Raw genomic sequence first — 20,067 nt, forward strand, 5'->3', positions numbered from 1 at the left:
TGTGATGGCCAAGGCATCAATTGTCAATTTTAGAGATCATTACTAAGTTGTTCTCAAAAAAGGAAAGATACTAAAATAGAGTTTTCATCATCATCAGTAATATTTATTGAACCAGAGAGGAACAAGGTCTTAGCTGAGGTGCCTTATAGTGTGTGCTGGATTCCACTACTCTCTTTATAGATACTAGGGATGAAACAGAATGGGTTATGTCAGGTCAAAATAAGGCATTCAAGAGACAGTTTTTCTTGCTTTTAATCTTGAAAACTTTTTCAACCTCCCAATCTTCTCAAATCTGCCTTTAAGCAGAGCAAAAGAATAAATGCAGTTAAAATGATGCCAGAGAGCTGGTGACAAGAAAAGGCTGGAGCAGAGTAAATAGGTCAGGCAGGAGAGCCACCTCCGCAACCATCTAGAGAGACCAAGCCACCCTCTTGACTTGCCTGGACCATAGTGACAGCCTCCTAACTGGAAGTCTTCTTGCTGCTACTCTTGCCCTCCATTCTATACTCAGCAGCAAGGTTGAGTTTTTAAAACATAATTCACATTTCTTCCCTGCCCAAAGCCCTATGATTCTGCACTTAGACCACGCAGCAAACACCATCCTTATGTCCTTCCCTTGAGCTCTCCCAGTGCTCCCGCCAGCACCTGCCTTGGAAGGACCGTCCCGTGAGTGGAACATCCTTCCTGATCTCCACACGGGGACCCTCTTCTCGTGATTCAGATTTCAGCTTAAACGTGCCACCTCAGAGGCCCTCTCTGCACTTGCTCAGTTCTGCGTCCCACGATACTTAGAGCTGCCTTTCTGATCTCCTACTAAGGAACTGAGCCCCAGGAGGGTTGCGTCCTTGTTTGTCCTGCCCCCACCCCCAGTTATCCCCAACAGAGAACAGTGCCTAGCACATAACAAGTGACTGATAAGTATTTGTTAATGACAGTCAAGATGATCCCAGTACGCTTCCCCTTCTCCTTCTACACAGGGTGATTCTGGTTTTGACACTGCATATGACTTTACGCTTGGAAGTAGAAAAGGGAGCCAGATGTGGATTCTTATTCTTGTGGGACCTCGGACAGGTGCTTTGGCTGTTCTAAACTTCAGCTCTCATATAAAAAGCAGGGATATTACTTGCCCTACTTACCCTCATGGGCAGTGAGGATTAGGTCATAAGTGCGAAAGCTCTTATGAACTGCAAAGCACTTCTCGTGTACTAGACCACGAGAGTGGAACTGCTCTTTGTAAAGATGATGAAAAACCTAGAAAAATTAATTGATAGCAAGGATTTGCCTACCACAGCAAGCTCGGAAGCACAAATGTTAAACAACGTGTAAATGCATTGATTTTAAGGAGATAAAATATCAATACAACACATTTAAGAGGGAATAGGTGTTGAACAACGTTGGGAAACTTTTTTTTTAAATGGATTTTTTCTTTCTTTTTTTAGGTTTTTCTCTCCTACTTCTCATATTGCTTGGCCTCGAGGATGTTAAGCGAGCTCATAGCAGTCTTGTCTGTATGGTTTTCAGACCTTCCATCCAGTCTACACTCTACACTATGTGAACCGCCTTCAAACTGAAAGCGGTTGGAAGATTATATTGCTTATAATCTTTGGTCCTCTATTTTTCACCTGGATAGAATTTTCTGAAATTCTGTTCCAACAATCAATGTCCCCAAGTTATTTTAAATTTCAATAATGACTACAAAACTATGTTAGAATGTAATGGAAATATCTTGACCTTTTATGAATTTGGGGCTTTTCAGAGACAGCACAGTGGTCCCAGAATCCACACTCTGGAGTGGGGTGCCCTGGCCTGGAGTCCCAGCTCTGACAGAGACTCAGATCAATCACTCAACTCCCCGGTGCTCAGTTCTTCCCCTAGAAATACAGGGCTAATAAAATTCTATCCCACAAGGGTGCTGGGAAGAGTCAATGAAAATCGTCTACATGCAATGCTCTACACACCGTAAATGTTCAATAATAACTATTCTTTTCTTCAGAATTTTGCCTCATGTTCCTAGACTCAAATCAGTAAAACATTCAGTGTTTTCTCAGATACATTCTATATTTATCATTCAATAATTTAAACATCTGACTTACCAGAAGCATGAAAGAAACTAAGGTATAACTAGTTTTTACTGTATAATGATGTTAACTTATAGTGAAGAACACTGTCCCATACATGTGAACAATCAGTTTTACTATGGAATCTGAATTATACGAACTTGAAAATCTAAAAGAAGGACTGCCCCCAACTACCAGTTATTTAACTTTCCATTATATTACATTTGAGTCAGCATAATCTTTATTTCAAAATAGCATTTTTATTATATAAAAATGTAAAAATCCAGCAAAACCAGAAATACCGGATATATTTTCCTGGGCTTTCACATTTGTTGATTTTTATTCGCAATCCCTTTTCTCAATACAATTTACAACCTCATTCCCATTTGCAGTCTGATTATACAAGTGCTAAGTGGCAGAAAGGTCTAGAATAAATACACCGAAAAAGAGGCAAAGCTGTGAAACTAAGTTGCATGCAACAGATCTATGAGGGGGGAAGTGACTGGGAAATAAAACAGAGTAAGACAAAGTAATTGGAAAGTTTTAGCTCAAGTTCTTTTCAATCATCTTTGTCTTTCGCTCCATGTTTAAGGATGCGCGTGAACTCAATGTAATTGAAATTCCCCTTTTTGTCAATAGGTGCCTCTCTGTACAGCTCATCCACTTCCTCATCCGTAAACCGATCTCCCATCGTGGTCAGCAGCTCTCGCAGGTAATCCTCCTGAATGGTGCCTGGAAGGCAGCGGAAAAAGGGGAGGTGTGAACACCTCCCAGCACTTTAATGATTTGGTTCTCAACTAGGTCAATCTTACAAGGTATTTCAGAACATACATATTTACCTGAACAAAATAAAGCAATATATAACCATATCATTATCTTTTCCTATTATTTTTAGAGTTCTTTATTAATATTCGATTAAATCATTTAAAAAGTCAGTTAGTAGATCATACGCTTACAAAATTAATTTGAAGTATTTTCCAGAGGAGAAAAAAATACCTTGTATTTCAGAGATATTTAAAAAAAAAAAAAAAGGCAGATACCCAGAATAAAAGGGCAGCATTACCAACACCAAACGTGCACGAAGGACGGTGCAGTTTTAATAGGTAGCAAGGGGGAAGCAGGAAGGAGGATGCGAGATGTATGTGAGGAGGCGGTGCGGGTGGCTGAGCAGAGGGTTAACGCAGAAGCAAAGGGGAAAACGAGTGAAGTCAGAAAACGGACCAGCCGGGCTTTCTTCACACATTTTTAAATAATAAGGGAAAAAAACGAAGATTTTAATTGTTCAAGTTAGTTAACTATACTTTCTGGTGAAACTTAAATTCTCTTGAAGCAGTACATTGTCTAAGAAACACTATTTAAAAGACAATTCTCCCTTTGGCTTTCAGGAAGCTCAGAACCAGATTCAAAGATTAACACCACAAACCGTGTAGCTTTATGACCTACATACCTGTGTTCTAGCCATTCTTGGTTGACTATCCTATCGTAAATGATAGTTTCCCTCTACTCATTTTCAAAAATTTATATTTTTACTAATCTTTCTCATTCCCTAAAAAGTGTTTCACATAGTCTGGAATGAGGCTGGGCATAAACAAAGAGTGCTCACCAGTTGCTTCTTCATCAAAGCAAGCAAAAGCATTTCTGATGACATCTTCTGGGTCTGTGCCATTCAGCTTCTCCCCAAACATGGTGAGGAACATGGTGAAGTTTATGGGCCCTGGAGCCTCATTCATCATGGCTTCAAGGTATGCATCAGTTGGATTCTTCCCTAGAAAATTGCACATTTTAACATTTAAGGACAAAGAACTCATTTCAATAAATAATTATTCTGTTATTGTTATGTTCCCCAACATATTTTTAAAAGTTACATCATCATCACACGAAACTAATTTTTCTATTAACTTACATTAAGAACATTTAAAAAAGACAATTTTTAACAACATAAAAAAATCTTTGCTACATCATAAATAAAATGCATTCTGGGCTTAGGTTGAATACTGTCCATTCACTGATACTTTCTACAACTTTTCCTGCACTATTTTTCATTAAAAATAAAATAAACACATGAAACTATGAACCAGGTAATGCCACATTATTACATCTTGAATGCTGATAACATTAAAGACCCATCAGGGCATTTCAATACTGGTTATTTTAAAAATCTAAATATTCATATTTCTAACTGTGGTACAGTTGCCTATAATTGGTATGCTTCAAAAAATTTATTTATAAGTTGGTCATTTAAGCTGAAACTATTAGGTTGGTTTAAAACTGGGAGCTCATTTTATTTATTTACTATTTAAAATTAATTAATTAATTAATTGATCTATTTATTATTTATTTATGGCTGCATTGGGTCTTCGTTGCTGCACGCGGGCTTTCTCTAGTTGCAGCGAGCGGGGGGTACTCTTCGTTGCGGTGTGCTGGCTTCTCACTGCAGTGGCTTCTCTTGTTGCGGAGCACAGGCTCTAGGCACGCGGGCTTCAGTAGTTGTGGCACGCGGGCTCTAGAGCGCAGGCTCAGTAGTTGTGGTGCATGGGCTTAGTTGCTCCACGGCATGTGGGATCTTCCCAGACCAGGGCTCGAACCCGTGTCCCCTGCACTGGCAGGAGGATTCTTAACCACTGCACTGCCAGGGAAGCCCCTGGGAGCTCATTTTAAACAATGTTATGTTCTATTTGGTTGTCAGACATATCCCCAGATGTTGTTTACTTGTGTTGCTGAAATATAGTCTTGTTTAGTATTGTTCATGATGGGAAATCTTAATCTCAGTTCCAACCAAGGACACTTGTCCCTCTTCTGGTACGGTGGTGAGGGAACTCCCCTGACCCTCCCCTCGAAGTTCCTCTGGAATGGCCACATATGGTGGGAGTAACAAAGGCTTCTCTTTGTCCTGGCATTTGTGAGGTCCACATGGTGCAGAAAAGCAGCACTGAACGAAGGGTCTGGAATAGTGGGTTTGAATCCCAGTTCCACCACTGACTGTGTGCCCTGGGACAAGGTGGAAACTGTCTAGGGCTTACTTTTTATCTATAAAATGGACTAGTTAAACTTGGTATCTGGAAGGTCCCTTCCAACATTAAGTTTGTATGATTCTCCATGAAAAGAGCATCTATGTCAGCATCTCACTATTATACCCAACTAAGTGCTAATGACAGTCAAATCTAGAATTATGGTTCATATGTAAGTTTTACTCCCAGGAATTTGGGTGAAATTTAAGTGCCAAGTTGGCATCTGTCTTACTGCATTACAACCTTCACTCATTATACCTATTCAACGTATCGATACAAAATGAGCCCAAAATTAATTTCAAGATTCTTCGAGTAAGTGAAAGTAGCTAAAAAGGAACTACTTTTCTACCTCCAGATTTAACCCGACTCTCTTGCAGCAATTTTTGGGGGTAAAAAGTGTAACCCAAAGGTGTCAAGAGAACATGGGTATGAAAAAGACACAGGGATTTAAAATGAATTGGCTTAGGCTAAGCACCTATGGACCCATTCAAGGCATCTAATATAATTTGTTGATTTAAAAGGTAAATATGTATCTCTAAAGGCATGGCATTCCCCAAAATGGAAGTCCCCAAAGTCAGTCTCTTACTCTACCATCACTCATTCATCCAACAAAAATTAACTGAGCATCTACTAGGACCAGGGGACAGGCTTTAGTGTTCGATCTTTGTAATACAACTCAGGCCCTCAATTCTCCTTGGCGGCCTTCTTCAGTAGTGACCTGCTCCCCAAAGGACACTTAGTACTTAGCTATTCAGAGTGTGGAAAACACTGGGATCCACCCCACCTGCAAGTCAACAAGTCAGATCAGTATCTTGACTCAACTCTCACTCTGAATAAAGGCAATGTTGCAAAATGTTAACAGCTCGTGAATCTCGGTAAAGGATGGATGCGTGTTCATTATACCGTTCTTTCAACTTTTTATAGGCTTAAAAAATTTCAAAATAACATGCTAGGAGAAAAAAATAAAAATAAAGGAGAGGAACAAAATCATGTGGTTACTAAAAAGAAAAAAGTAACAACTTCTCTCTCTTTGTCGTCTGGCCCTTGAACTGCCCTTTCTGGCCCATCGTCAGACACAGAAATGTTCGAGTGCAGAACCTAACTGTGGGCCATCCTTGACCTGTGCCCCTTCCCTACCCGTCATTCTGGCTTATCAAGAACCCGCTGAGTTGATACTCCTTTCTTCCAACTGTAAAATCACTGCCAACTCAGGCAGGACGTGGAGGACTTTGTCCTCCTTCCTTAAGATCAAAACAACAAAATCATATAAGGAATAGTAAATTAACACCGACATAGCCAGAATGACAAAGGGCAGTTTATGTTTGCTTTAAATCTTGTTATCTTTAAATGAAATATTGCCATTTGCAGCAACATGGATGGGCCTAGAGATTATCATACTAAGTGAAGTAAGTCAGGCAGGCAAAGACAAATGTTATATGATTATCACTTGTATGTGGAATCTAAAAAAAAATTACAAATCAACTTATTTACAAAACAGAAACAGACTCACAGACATAGAAAACAAACTTATGGTTACCAAAGGGGAAAGGTGTGGGGGGAGGGATAAATTAGGGGTCTGGGATTAATAGATACATACCACTATACAAAAAATAGATAAACAACAGGATTTACTGTATAGCACAAGGAACTATACTCAGTAGCTTGTAATAATCTACAGTGGAAAATAATCTGAATCTGTACACCTGAAACTAACACAATATTGTAAATCAACTATAGCTAAATAATGTGTAAAAATAAATCGATAAATCTTCTATCTTTACATTTTCTTTTCTTTAATTATAAAAAAAATATATAAATTGTGGAAGCCCCCTTCCCTGTGTTCCCTTTTTTTAGGAGCACTGCCCTTCCTCCCTGAGATGGTCGTTATCACTTATGACTGTCACCTCTGTCATATAACCTGTCCTCAACATTTATTACTTAGTACATTATATTATCGTCCACACTTCTTGTTCAAGATTCTGGCATCTTGCCGCCTAGTCATGCCCTGGCTTTTCACCTTGTAGACCTATCATATTTAGCGAACAGGAACGGAAGCCTGCCTAGCCACAGTGGCAGCCAGGCCCCTACCCCTGAAGGCGTATCCTCTTGAGACGGGCCAAGCCTCAGTGTGGTGCCTCCCACCCAACATCTCTCAAGAGGCCTTTGAGACCAGGAGATTAATATCTGTACATCACACAAAAAATAATTCATAAAACGCTAATTATTTTGGGGAAGCAGGAATATTAAGAACGTAAAAGTCTACCTAGAGAAGCAAGCATATCATGCAAGTCCTCCTTGTCGATGAAACCATCTCTATTCTGATCGATCATGTTGAAGGCCTCCTTAAACTCCTGAATCTGTGACTGGTCAAACATGGCGAACACGTTGGAGGTTGCGCGCTGGGGGCGCTTCTTGGTCTTGGTCTTTGCCTTTTTGCTAGACATGGTGGCGGTTTAATCCTAGAGTTAAAAAGAAAAGAACATAAAGCAAAACACAATGCATAAAATCATAAAGCAAAAAAAAAAGAACTCACAACACCTAAAATTAGTGAGTAAAAATATTTCAATGTATTGTAGAATTATTACTTTATTTGGGTGGGAATATACATATAAACTTTATTTCCAATGTCACAATTAAACAGCTAGGACAAAAGCAGTTTTGAAGAAACAGAATAGAAATTACTGATGTGGGGCTTCCTTGGTGACGCAGTGGTTGGGAATCCGCCTGCCAATGCAGGGGACACGGGTTCAAACCCTGGTCTGGGAAGATCCCACATGCCTCGGAGCAACTAAGCCCGTGCGCCACAACTACTGAGCCTGCGCTGTAGAGCCCGTGAGCCACAACTACTGAGCCCGTGAGCCACAACTACTGAGCCCACGAGCCACAACTACTGAAGCCCGCGCGCCTAGAGTCTGTGCTCTGCAACAAGAGAAGCCACTGCAGTGAGAAGCCCGTGCACCGCAACCAAGAGTAGCCCCCGCTCGCCACAACTAGAGAAAGCCTGCGCACAGCAACAAAGACACAATGCAGCCAAAAATAAAAATAAATAAAATAAATAAATTTATAAAAAAAAAAAAAAAGAAAAAAAAAAAGAAATTACTGATGTGGTTTCACCCCAAATTTCATGAACCTCATTTTTACAAAATGTGAATGAGTTTTAAAGCACGTAGCAATAGATCGCATTTACCAAGTGCTACTACGTGCCAAGCACTGTTATGAGGGCAGGGGGCTCCTCTAAAGAGAAAGGCTCCAAAGCGGACATCTTACTTTCACAAGGATTGTCCCATTTAACCCTCACAACAATCCTATGCAGTAGGTACACTTTTTAACTTCATTTTACTACCAATATTGCATAACCTCTCTGAGCTTTGGTTTTTTCCAAAAAATGGTCTGAAAACCAGGGAACCTCACTCGACCCTCAGTTTTACAGCAAAACACAATACCTACTCTAATGCAAGTGAGAATTAAATGAGATAACATATGCAAAGAGACTAGTATAGTTACTATAAGGTACATGCTCAAAAGGCTCTCATTTAAAAAAAAACATCAATGGAACTTCCCTGGTGGTCCAGTGGATAAGACTCTGCACTCTCAATGCAGAGGGCCCAGGTTCCATCCCTGGTCAGGGAACTAGATCCCACATGCATGCCGCAACTAAGAAATCCGTATGCTGCAACTAAAGATCCCACGTGCCACAACTAAATATCCCACATGCCACAACTAAGACCCAGTGCAGCCAAAATAAATAAATATTTTTTTAAAAAAACCATCAAAATGTATCTTTAGTCTTGTATCCCTTCTAGCTACATCCTCATTTCCCCTTTCCCTTGACAAAACTTTTAGAATAGTATTCTACTACTCAACTCTCTCCATTTTCTCATCTTCCCAATCACTCCTCAATTCTCTGTAATACACCTTTAGTGGTAGCCCCTGATACTCTACTGAAAGCCACCAATGTTTTGAATGTCAAATAGAATGGACACTTCTCATTCCATTTTTTTTGGCCCATCACGTGGCTTGCAGGATCTTAGTTTCCCAACCAGGGACTGAACCCGGGCCCTGGCTGTGAAAGCTCTGAGTCCTAACCACTGGACCGCCAGGGAATTCCCTTCTCATTCCATTTTTATTTGCAGTTTTAAATGATGTAAATAAATACAACACAAAAATACTCCTGGCTTTGGAATCGGAAAAATCTTGAGTCTGAATCTCAGCTTCACCATTTCTTGAAAACCCATGGACACCATTATAATTTTTTGCTCCATTGTCTTATTCAATGTTCACAACTGCCCTATGAGGTAGGTACTACCTAGGTTTAAAAAAAAAAAAAATCAATGGCCCTTGTGTAGTAAAGAATTTAATTTTGCCCAAAGAGAGGTCTGGCCTCTGTCCTCAGCTCCTGGGAGGTAATCTCTAAGCCCTTAGAATGTTCTGCCTGGTATATCTAGGGTCTTGGGTCACACCAGATAGTCTAACAATGTGATTTATCATGGGAGCTCTGGGTCAGGTGTTAATCAGCTTGGCCTCTAAAGGAACTGGAGACTGAAGTCAGCCTAGGAGTGGGGACAGTATCTAGGGGACAGAGCTGCAGTAAAAACTATGGCTATGAAGGGTCAAGCGAGCTCTCTGGCAGGCCATAGTCCATGCTCACCGTCACGCCTTGCTGCCAGGAGAGGTCAACACTGCCCATGGAAAGGACCACTGGAAGCTAAGCATTTGGAATTCTCCTGGACTCTATACCACGAGTCTCTTCCCTTGGTTGACTTTAATCTGAATCCTTTTACTGTAGTAAACCATAACCATAGGTGTAACAGCTTTCAGTGAGTTCTGTAAGTCCTAGCGAATTACTGAACCTGAGGGTCGTCTTGGGGAACGAAACTTGGAATTGGTGTCAGAAATGAGGGTGGCCTTGGGGACTGTTCTCTAACTCTGCAGCCTCGCAGTGTGAAAGCAGATGACTGGTGAGGGCAGCGGCTGGGCAAGGGAATTCTGGACCTGGGTCTCTGGGACTTCCGGTCTTGGACTTTTAACCTACATTGTTTTAGTTTGTTTGCAGTTTTGAAGCACATCAGCCTTAGAGTCCTTACTTTAACATTTCAACTCCTTCCCCTCCCAGCACACATGGCCTGAGTAGATGTTAATTTCTTCTCCTTCCTGTAACTAGCTAGTCATGTGACCTTAGTTATATTGAAGGTTAAATCGGAGACAGAATGTGGTCCACTAGCAAGGCACTTGACTCTGCTTTAATTCTTCCTCACATTCCAAAACTGTTGGATTAAAATTCTTTCTCATGCTAAAAATTCTATGATTCTATTTCTTCAAGATTCAAAAGATATAAAAGACAGTAGATCTGAAGCCAAGAATTAGTTCTCTCCCTCAGTATCAGCAAACTATGTTTGCAATAGAGTCATTTAGAAAAACCTCCCAAAGAGAAAATCTTTATTTTTAAAAAATAATCAATTGTTTCATGCTAACGCTACAGCTAACCCAAAAGTACATTATATTTAAACATTTTTGAAGCTTAGTTGGAGTTCTCCAAGAAGCTGATGCCAAGAAGGGATTGCACACGCAAGGATCTTTATTACGGAAAATGCCTGTGAGAGAGAATGAGGAGGTAACCCAATAAGGCTAGAAAAGCCATTATACTGTGAGCAAGTTTGAGCCCCCATTCAAAACCTGTTACAGAGCAGGTATGGCTCAATGAAATGACACCATGATCTCTTTAAAAAGAAAAAAAGTTTATGTTTCCTGTGTACTTCATTTAAAACCAGTGCACATTTATATTTGTTTATAAATATACAAAGTACACACATAAAATATCAACTGATAATAAAACCTCAGCTGAAAAGTGAGGCAAGGTTGTAGCAAAACAGTCAACCTAAAGAGAACTCTGGCCCCCAAAGAAACCACCACCCTCTCTGTCCTTACCTTCTGAGATAAATATCTTGGCTTTCTCCACTTTCTCACTTCCCACTCATCACAATCTGGCTTTCTCTTCTCTATTTGCAAGTGCTTTCCAATTGCCAAATCTGGTCTAAGTCTCCTTGGACCATTCTGCTATATTTGACACCATTTTATCCCTCTTCTCTTCGGGCCTCAACAACTCTTGGCCTTGATGAACTGTAACAGTAGAAATGAACTGTCCCAAATGGAACGAGAGCCCAAGGTTCCCAGCCTTTAAGCCTTTACACTCTAACAAGGGAGACTCCTGAAGATCACATTTAGCTTCAGTGAAATGCTATATTTGACTTGGTGGCACCAACCTCCTCTCAGTTCTGTTTCTATGCCTGATCCGCCTCCATTTTCTTGTTAGGCTCTTATCTTCTCCACTCACTTAAATATTCACGTTTCCGAGTATTCTCACAGTCCATGGCTTATTAAATTCTTTTCACTCTGTGTTCCTTGGATGATCTAATCGGCTCTCACTGTTCTGACAACACCTATGACTCCCACGTCTGTATCCTCAGGGCTGACCCTTCCCTTGAGCTGTGCAATCAAACAGCCAATTGTGCTTGTGAAAGGCACCCATTTTGATATCCCAGACATTCAGAATCAACGTGTTAGAAACAGAATTCATTATCTTCCCCTCCTAAACTTGCTCAACTTTCTGTTTCCTGTAAGTTAATGGCACCATCGTTTACGCCCTCACCAAGCCAGAAATGTGCAAGTCATCCCCGACTCATCCCTCTCACTGATGAACCAAGCCTGCCTCTTAAATATTCATCAGATTTGCTCATCTTCCTCATTCTTCTGCCACCACCCTATGCTGGGCCCTCATCACCTCTTTGTGTAGAATATTTCGTTGGCCAACTAACCAACCTCCTTGCTTTTTCGTCCCCTCTAGACTATCCTTTATCTTCCAGCCAGAGGTGTGTAAAACATGAATATGACCATATCATTCCCTTTTGAGAAATCGTCGGCTCTCCACTGCCTATAGGCCAAAGTACAAGTTCTTGAGCATGGCACACCTTTCCCTGCCTAGAATGACCTTTCAGCCTCATCTCTAGCCATTCTCTGCTTTGTACTTTTCCTTCAGCAACACCAAACTATTGGTACTAGTATATGCCCAAGGCACCATGCAGTTTAACTCATGTATTTGTTCTCGCTATTTTTCTAGCACCCAAGTGCTTAGGACCAGAGAGAATTAAAAGTCTACTCAACTTATGGTTACTACCATTTGCTGAGTGACTCCTATGCTAGGTACTCGGGTGCACTAAATTCAACACACCTGCTTTACACATGGATGAACTGAATATCAAAATATGTTAAACAACTTGCCCAAGGTCACCTGGTGGCAGAGCTAGAATTCAACCCCATTTGTTAAAGGTGATTTTACCTATATATTTTTTACCTCATACAATTCTGCTAGTTATTTTTTTTACCACAAAAAATTTCTTAAACTTTCAGTACTTACCAATATAGTCCAACGCTGATTTCTGAGCAGCTACTTTCCTCTACATTTAATTCCTAGTGAAACTGAGTTTTCAAATAAATTCAAACTATGCTGGGGAAACCAATGTATAGACTAGAAGTGCACAGTGGAATGGGAAGAGAATAAGATATGAATGGCCCTCCCTGCAACCGTGCAATGTTGCAGCCCTGGTTTTGCGTTTATCAAATGGCAGTACTTCCTATCAGTCATGGTTTTGGTTTGACATGGTAGGTAAAGGCTTGAAATCTTTACCTATGACTGTGAAATTACTACTTGACCTATAAATATTAAAGGAAAAAAACCCACCAAACCCCATCCTTAGTTACAAAAAATATCCATTTAGAACATAGCATATAAGGCAATGAATAAGCCTTAATGGGAATAAACAAAAGTCTGACTTCCTCTTCAAAATTTTTATTTCATTATTTTTGTAAATTTCTGATACAGAGTGAACTATAGGTTATATGTAGTATTTTTAGAGGTTAAAGAAGGGCAGGGATATAGGAATACTGGTATTATAGGTGGTTGTGGCGTCAACATATTTAGGTCATAATCTAAATTTCTGCAAAATCACCTGCTATACTGATGTGCAAATCAAAACATGGGCACTATAATCATTAATAAGCAGAAACTGCTTGTGAACTTCATCCAGCCTATATGGCTTTATTGGAAGCCTGGAAAAGATGCTCATGGAGCATATTCTATTAGCTACCTATGAAGCATCTAAGTCAGCTAGGTGCCGCTACCACGTGGCGGGTAAATATGGCTCTCACAAGAAGTTAACCTCTGGTTTCAATCTTGGCTGCACATTAGAATCATCTTGGAAGTTTTTTTATTTTTTTAAGTCTTTGTTACAATATTGCTTCTGTTTTTTATGTTTTTTGGACAGGAGGCATGTGGGATCTTAGCTACCTGACGAGGGATTGAACCCACACCCCTTGCATTGGAAGGCGAAGTCTTAACCACTGGACTACCAGGGAAAGTCCCATCTTGGAAGTTTTTAAAAAGTGATGTCCAGGTCCTGGTCTAGTACACCTGAAACTGAATGTCTACAGGTGAAGTCTATGAATCTGTATTTTTAAAATGCAGCAGGTGATTCCAATATACAGTGACAGTTGAGAACCACTGAGTTAAACACTTAGAAGGCACTGACCGTGGTTCTGAGTTCTTGGCTGATGCCTTGTAATAACAGATTAATAACAGAAAAACAAACACACGTTTATTAACATGTATACCTCATGTATACATGGGGAGATACCCAGGGAAAATCCAACTCTCAGAGGTGGCTTAGAACTCTGGCTTAAATATCATCTTCAGCTGAAGCCAAAAGAAGAAAGGCATGTGTGCAGGGGAGAGGCTAGGTATAGAAGGTTAAAAGCACAGTATAAACAAGGGTAAGGCTTCTCTTGTAGATTTAAGTCACGGCCTTCTCTATTAAGAGTCTAAAGTTGTCTCCAGAGAGTAACCTTTGTCCTGCCTGGTAGAGAGGGAAAGAAGAACACCTTTGTAAATTTGTGTCCTGCTTTTAGGCACATTGGTGGAGGGCAAAGAGGCTTTCTTGTGTCTGCTTCTTCTCAATTGCCTTCAGCTCAAAATAATCTTCATGCCAAAGTGGCATATCTTGGGGTGGCATATTCTGCCACTCTTCATAACTAATAGGATATTGTGAAAATGATGGAGTGCGACTTTGTCATAATATTGTAGATGTTGCAGGTTCTACCATGCTCTCTCTCAGATCACTCAATCTGGGGAAAGCCGGCACCAGGTCTACAGGGTACTACACAACCCCACGGAGAGGTCCATGTGGCAGGGAACTGAGGCCTCCTGCCAACAGCCAGCACCAACTTGCCAGCCAGGTGAGTCAGCCATCTTGGAGGTTGATCCTCCTTCAAATGACTGCAAACCCAGCTGACATCCGGATTGCAACTCCAGGAGATCCTGAGCCAGAACCAGAGCTGCCCAGCCAAGCTGCCCTGGAATTCCTGACCCTCAGAAGCTCTTTATTGTTTTCTTAAGGTGCTAAGTTTGGGGATAATTTGTTATATAGCTATAGAAAACTAATAAAGCCGTTGTGTTTCCTTGGCGTCTTTAATATTTAATAGGGCAATGCCTTTATTTCAGAACTATAGCCAAAGAATTTTTAAAACCTCAAAAGGGGCCACAGCCAAGTTTGCACTGGGTAGGGAAATTTTCTGTTCCTGGTTAGCAAATTTTAATTCCTTCTATTCGATTTCTCTCCAAGTTCTGTGAGTTCCTCTTTTAAGTGCAACAGAGTCACCCCTTCTTCAACATTCCCATCACCCCCTGGAGATGACTCCCCAAAATATGGCTTTTCTCTATGGTCTACCCATGGTTCAGCATAAACTCCACTGGACTCTCCGCAAGAAATCCATAACAAAAAGTACCTGGAACAAAGAGTACTAATAAGAGTGTTAAATATGTGCTAGGCACTGGTCTAAGCATTTCATATGTATTAACATATGTAATTCTCACAACAACTTATTACATAGGCACTGTTATTATCCCCATTTCTCAGATGAAAAATTAGGGCAAAGAGAATAAATAATCTGTCTGCAGCCACAGCTAGAAAAAGGTAGAGCTTAGATGCAGGATCATACTCAGGAAGTCTAGCCCAGAGCTTGCACCACTAGCTCCTAACATCCTGCATGTAGGCGGGCGGCAGAATTTCTCCACCATGAAAATGAGGAGAGCTGGTTGGGGGTGAGAAGCAAACCCACCACATCTAAAGTGCGGAACGAGGAAGGAAGACCCCAAAGCTGCCGGCAATGAAAATCATCCCTAGATATATGCTGTCTTCGAATCTTGGGAGAGGGACAACCGGCTCCATTTAGGGGATCCCAGTCCTTTTATCTTTCCTAAGCCCAGCAACCCTCACCTGGGACCTGTCCTTCGGAAGTTGCAGTTCCTCTTGTCCACACTGAGTCTCATTAAAGCATAAACGAGTATCGAGTAGGTCATCACAGAAGCTGTTTTATTCAACAGAGCCAGAACAAACAAGAAGCCGTGCACTTAACCATGAGGAACGTCCATCTAACGCTCAGAGAAAATGGGTGGCAGCAGGTGAACGCCTCAAGTGACCTTGGGCAAATTATCTCACCTCGCTGGGTTTCAATTATAAAACGAAAGATAACCTATAAGTTTCTTTTGAATTCTAAAATGCCACAATTCTTTTCTTACCAAAGGACCATTGCAAATCCGTCCGAAACCAAGGCTGCCAAACTAATCCTCTAAACACCCTTTTCTTCATCTCACTCCCTTAGTGAAGAATCCAAAATGACTCCCGAATGCCTCTTACATAATCTTTCATTTCTCATCAAGTTTGCACGACAGCCGTGAAAAAGCCCCACTGATCTATTTCCAACTATTATTCATTACAGTTCTGTTCCGTTCGGGCTGGTCTCCCCATCGTCTCCTTTTCACACGACACAATTCACACCTTTTGAGCTTTTGGTCTTGTTACCTCCTACCACAGATACAGCCAGAAATACTAAGTTCTCCCCACCAGGGCTAAGTCCAAGGCCTTCAATGAGGTCACGATTCTCTTTTTCAGAAACCTTTCCTGATTTTTGGTATTTGTCCTCTTCTTCAGTCAGCACGAATGAAGTAAATCTTTACAAGATGCAAGGTGCTGCGAAGAGTCACAACTCCTACGGAAATCGTTACATTTAGCCGGTACCAACTCGGCGCTCCGGGCAAGAACCACGCACCAGCGGACCCCTGTGCCCCGAAAGCATCCAGTCCTGTGGGCGAAGGAGACACCCAAACCCACCGACCGGGCCGGCGGGGAGCGGGGCTGCGGCCGCCGAGGCGCCAGGTGTGTGAAGCCGTCGGGTGACGCAGCGCAGGGGACAGGCCGACTCGGCCAGCAGGGCGGTTCCCCAGCCCGGTTCCATCCGCCCCAGCCTCCCGTACCCTCGACGTCCAGGCCCGGGCTGGCCGCGGCCGGACCTCCTCGCCGACCCTCCCTGCCCCACCGACAGGTCCCGCAGCCCCCGCCCGCCCGCCCGCCGGCCGGCCGGCCGGCACAGTAGCCGGGGTCTGGCGGCAGCGAGCGGTCGGAGGGGCGGAGCACCGGGGCGGCCCCAGGCGTGTCGCGCGCGGGGGGCGAACGCCACTCACCGCTGCCGGACACCAGCACCAGAAGCCGGACTGCCTGCTCGAGACGAACGAGGCGAAGAACCCGGGGCTGCGGCTAGGGTGCAGCGCTAGAGCGGCGGCACCCGCACTTCCTGCCTCGGGAGGCGGACCGGAAGTTGCACCGGAAGTCGCGGCGGGATCCAACTCCGGGCGGGGGGATGCGCCGCGGTTCTCGCTCCGCTGGAGGCCGAGTCCACCTTGTCCACCCCGGCGCGGGGCTGGGGCCGACGACCACGGCCTGGGTTTTCGTGGTGTTTCTCGGGCCGTGCGGTCTGAGGCAAGCGCAGCGCGGCCGGGGCGCCGCAGCCCGCTCTCCTCCCCTGCCGCTCGCGGCGTGTCCCGCAGCCCTTCCGCATTCCCGGGCCGGCTCGGGGCCGGCCTGGAATTTGACCCGGCTGGGCGGGCGCGAGCCCTCTAGGCTTGGGGGTCTCCGGGCGCCGCCCACCCAGGGCTGCCCGAGTTAGCAGATGAAAGTAGACCTCGCCTGGTTACACTTGAACTTCAGATAAAACGAGCAATTTTTTAGGTTCCGTCCCGCGCCACACTGGGGAAGGTAAGAGGGCTGCGGCCGGGCCGTCTCCGCCTGCTTTACAGACTGCACGCCCAGACCGAGTTCTATCATTTACCCCTGCCCCTCCTGTTTTACCCCTCAGATTATCAGGTTTACGCCCTTACCAGGCCACGGCTGGTGACGGTTTCCCCTTTCAACCACAGGAAAGCTTTATTCAAGTTATTTGCTTTCCTTTGGTTCGTTAAAGACAACGCAGATTTACACACACACAAACGCGCACACATTATATAATGCTCTTGGTCAAAACAAAAGAAACCACGAAGCTACATAATTCAGTTTTTGTTCTAGATATTGTTTGTGCCTATAACCTTCAAGTTCCCTCACCTTGGAATATTACAGATAGATACTACTATTTCCGGATGATGGAAGATAGTCAACTTAGTAGCAAACCTTCGTTGAGCACTTGTGATTGCCTGAACGTGTGCGGGATGCAGGGAGATGAACGAATAATCCAGTCTTTTATATTCTAGAAAAGTTTGATGAGAAATCTAGATATCTTTGATCAGGAATTCCTAGATGGTAGGAACCATGTGTTCAACACTCTATAGCAGTAGTTCTTAAACAGTGGCACCAATAAGAAAAACCTGGGGGCTTCGTAAAAGATTCTGGAGCCCAGCCCCAGGTATTCAGATTCAGTAGGTCGAGGGTGGGGCAAGAATCTGCATTCCTAATAAGCCCCAGGTGATGCTGATACCATGGTCCTCCTCGGAGTTAGCACTGCCCCAAGGTCCTTAACTGAATGCATTTTCTCAAGAGTTTGAAACCAATTGCTGAGAAGTCATATCTGGTTCTAAAATATTTACTCTTTTCCTTAGCTGCAGTGTGCCCTTTGGTCCAATAATTTAAGTAAGTATTTTTCTACTCCTGAGAACATTTTGGCTTCTGAGGTCTTTGTCAGAGAGCTCTTCCAAGTATGGTCTATTACTATACCATAAGCCCTCACCCTGGCCACCTTAATTAAGATCATAGCTGAGACACTCTGTACTTTGATCTCCATATTTGTTTCTAGAACTGCTTTTCAACACAATGGTCACTAACCACACGTGACTATTTAAATGTAAATTAAAAACTGTTACATTAGACACAAGTGCTAGGAAGAGATAGAGCCTAGATCACATGTCGTAAGATTAAGTGCTCAATAGTCACATGTGACCTAGTGTCCTTACTGGACAGCACAGAGAGCATTTCCATCATCACAGAAAATTCTACTGGATAGCACTGTTATAGAAAAATAATCCTAGGGTATAATGTTCTCTCTAGATTCAAAAGAAAAACTTACTAATATTTATTAATGAAAAGCTGAATATCTAAATACCAGATAATTGTTTATTGTGGTCATTAAAAAGAATGGTTTAAAAAAAGGTAATATACTTAAAACTCAAAACAAAAATGGTGGGTATGCCAAAACATGACAATTTAAGATACATTAAACTAAAAAACAAGTTGTATATTCACTACCACTACAAGATGTATGTAGATAAATGTGGAAGAGAAGTTATGATGCCTATTATTTGAGCAGGCACATATAAACCTAGGATAAAAAGATACAGGGACTTGGGAAAACTGGCTGTTTCTTCAATATGGGATTAGCTTCAGCAATGCCTTTCAGGCCAGCAAAGATAACCAGAGTTGCAGGGCAATCAAGAAATTGTACACTTAAGGACCTAGAAAGACACAAACTATTCTGGCATATTGGACCTACTCAGGAAATCTAAAATAAACTATTTGAGGATCTACTTGGTACCACACATTTTTATGTATATTCTAATTAAATGCTCATAACAACCCTTTAATTAAATTCTAGTTTGAGACAATTTACTATCAAACCACTATGGGCCTTTCTCCTAACCTGAGCTTTTAATCTCCAACTACGATTAAACTCCTATCACCTACCCTTTCCCGTTTTCAGAGGGAGCAGTATCCATTTTTGTTTTTCTAAGAATAATCTTACAACATGTGATCTAGGCTCTATCTCTTCCTAGCTCCTGCACATCATTCCTTTGGTTTCACTCATTTGCTTACACTCCTTTGGTTTTACTCATTTGCCTTCTTCCTCTGTCTACAGACAGGCTTGAAATCTCTAAAGAAATGCTCTTTGGTCCTGCCTTCCCTTCAAGCCTCTCCTCGCTGCCCAACAGCCCCTGCTGGTAAACAGAATAACCACTATTTGAATACCTACTGTGTGCCAGACCCATTTAGCTTTAGTGTTTCTATTTTCACAACAAACATGGAGGGCATTGTCCCTGTTAAACAGGTGAGGAAACTGACACTTAGGGCTGGGCGACCTGCCCAAGGACACAAAGCTCATCAAATAACAGGCATTATTCACTCAACCACTTCTGGCTCTAAAACCCATACTGCTCCTAATCACAAAAATGCTGCTTTATATATTAATAGATTATGTTCCTATTATGAACCAGAGCATTACTTCAATTTTACAAATGAATAGAGGTCGAGCGAGGTTAAATAACTTTCTTAAGGTTATAAAGCCATGATGTAGCACGAATGAGATTAAAATGCAGCTGGCCTGACCCCCAAACCCAGGCATTGTCCCTGTCTCCTGCTACACTGTGGATTCTGCACTCAAGACTCTACCTTAACAGCTCCGGCAGAAGTGACCGACTTGCCAAATCCAGTGGCCTCATTTAAACTTTCCTGTGTCCCATTTTTCTGTGGTTTAACACTACTGACTAACTTCCTCACTCTTGAAATTATTCACTTGGTTTCCATAACACTGTTGTGGTTCTATCTACTAAGCTCTTTTACCATCTTCTATCTGATCCTTCTTACAACTTGCCTGCACTTCTCAAAGTCTAGTACATCTCTTGCTGTCCTTTCCCCCTC

General features: G+C 42.3%; 1 protein-coding gene and 1 non-coding gene across 2 annotated transcripts; one reads left to right on the top strand and one right to left on the bottom strand.

Moving 5' to 3' along the window:
• Positions 1 to 2,297: 2,297 nt before the first annotated feature.
• Positions 2,298 to 16,737, bottom strand: LOC132347832 (myosin regulatory light chain 12B). The gene is made up of 4 exons (XM_059894708.1): positions 16,635 to 16,737; positions 7,329 to 7,524; positions 3,661 to 3,822; positions 2,298 to 2,789 (listed from the first exon to the last, which is right to left on the bottom strand). Exons 2-4 carry the CDS (start codon positions 7,507 to 7,509, stop codon positions 2,617 to 2,619), a joined length of 516 nt encoding a protein of 171 aa, XP_059750691.1. The 5' UTR covers positions 7,510 to 7,524; positions 16,635 to 16,737; the 3' UTR covers positions 2,298 to 2,616.
• Positions 8,623 to 8,695, top strand: TRNAE-CUC (transfer RNA glutamic acid (anticodon CUC)). The gene has a single exon. It is a non-coding gene; the product is annotated as a tRNA-Glu (tRNA).
• Positions 16,738 to 20,067: the final 3,330 nt, after the last annotated feature.

The sequence above is a fragment of the Balaenoptera ricei genome, chromosome 14, assembly GCF_028023285.1.
Source record: "Balaenoptera ricei isolate mBalRic1 chromosome 14, mBalRic1.hap2, whole genome shotgun sequence".
Lineage (NCBI taxonomy): Eukaryota > Metazoa > Chordata > Mammalia > Artiodactyla > Balaenopteridae > Balaenoptera > Balaenoptera ricei.

Bases quoted from the DNA above. Each gene is read 5' to 3' on its own strand.
- LOC132347832 (XM_059894708.1), bottom strand. From the start codon at position 7,509: ATGTCTAGCAAAAAGGCAAAGACCAAGACCAAGAAGCGCCCCCAGCGC. The intron at 3,823-7,328 runs GTAGACTTTTAC...GCAATTTTCTAG, and splicing joins TGATATGCTTGCTTCTCTAG to GGAAGAATCCAACTGATGCA. The intron at 2,790-3,660 runs GTGAGCACTCTT...GCTGCCTTCCAG, and splicing joins CTTTGATGAAGAAGCAACTG to GCACCATTCAGGAGGATTAC.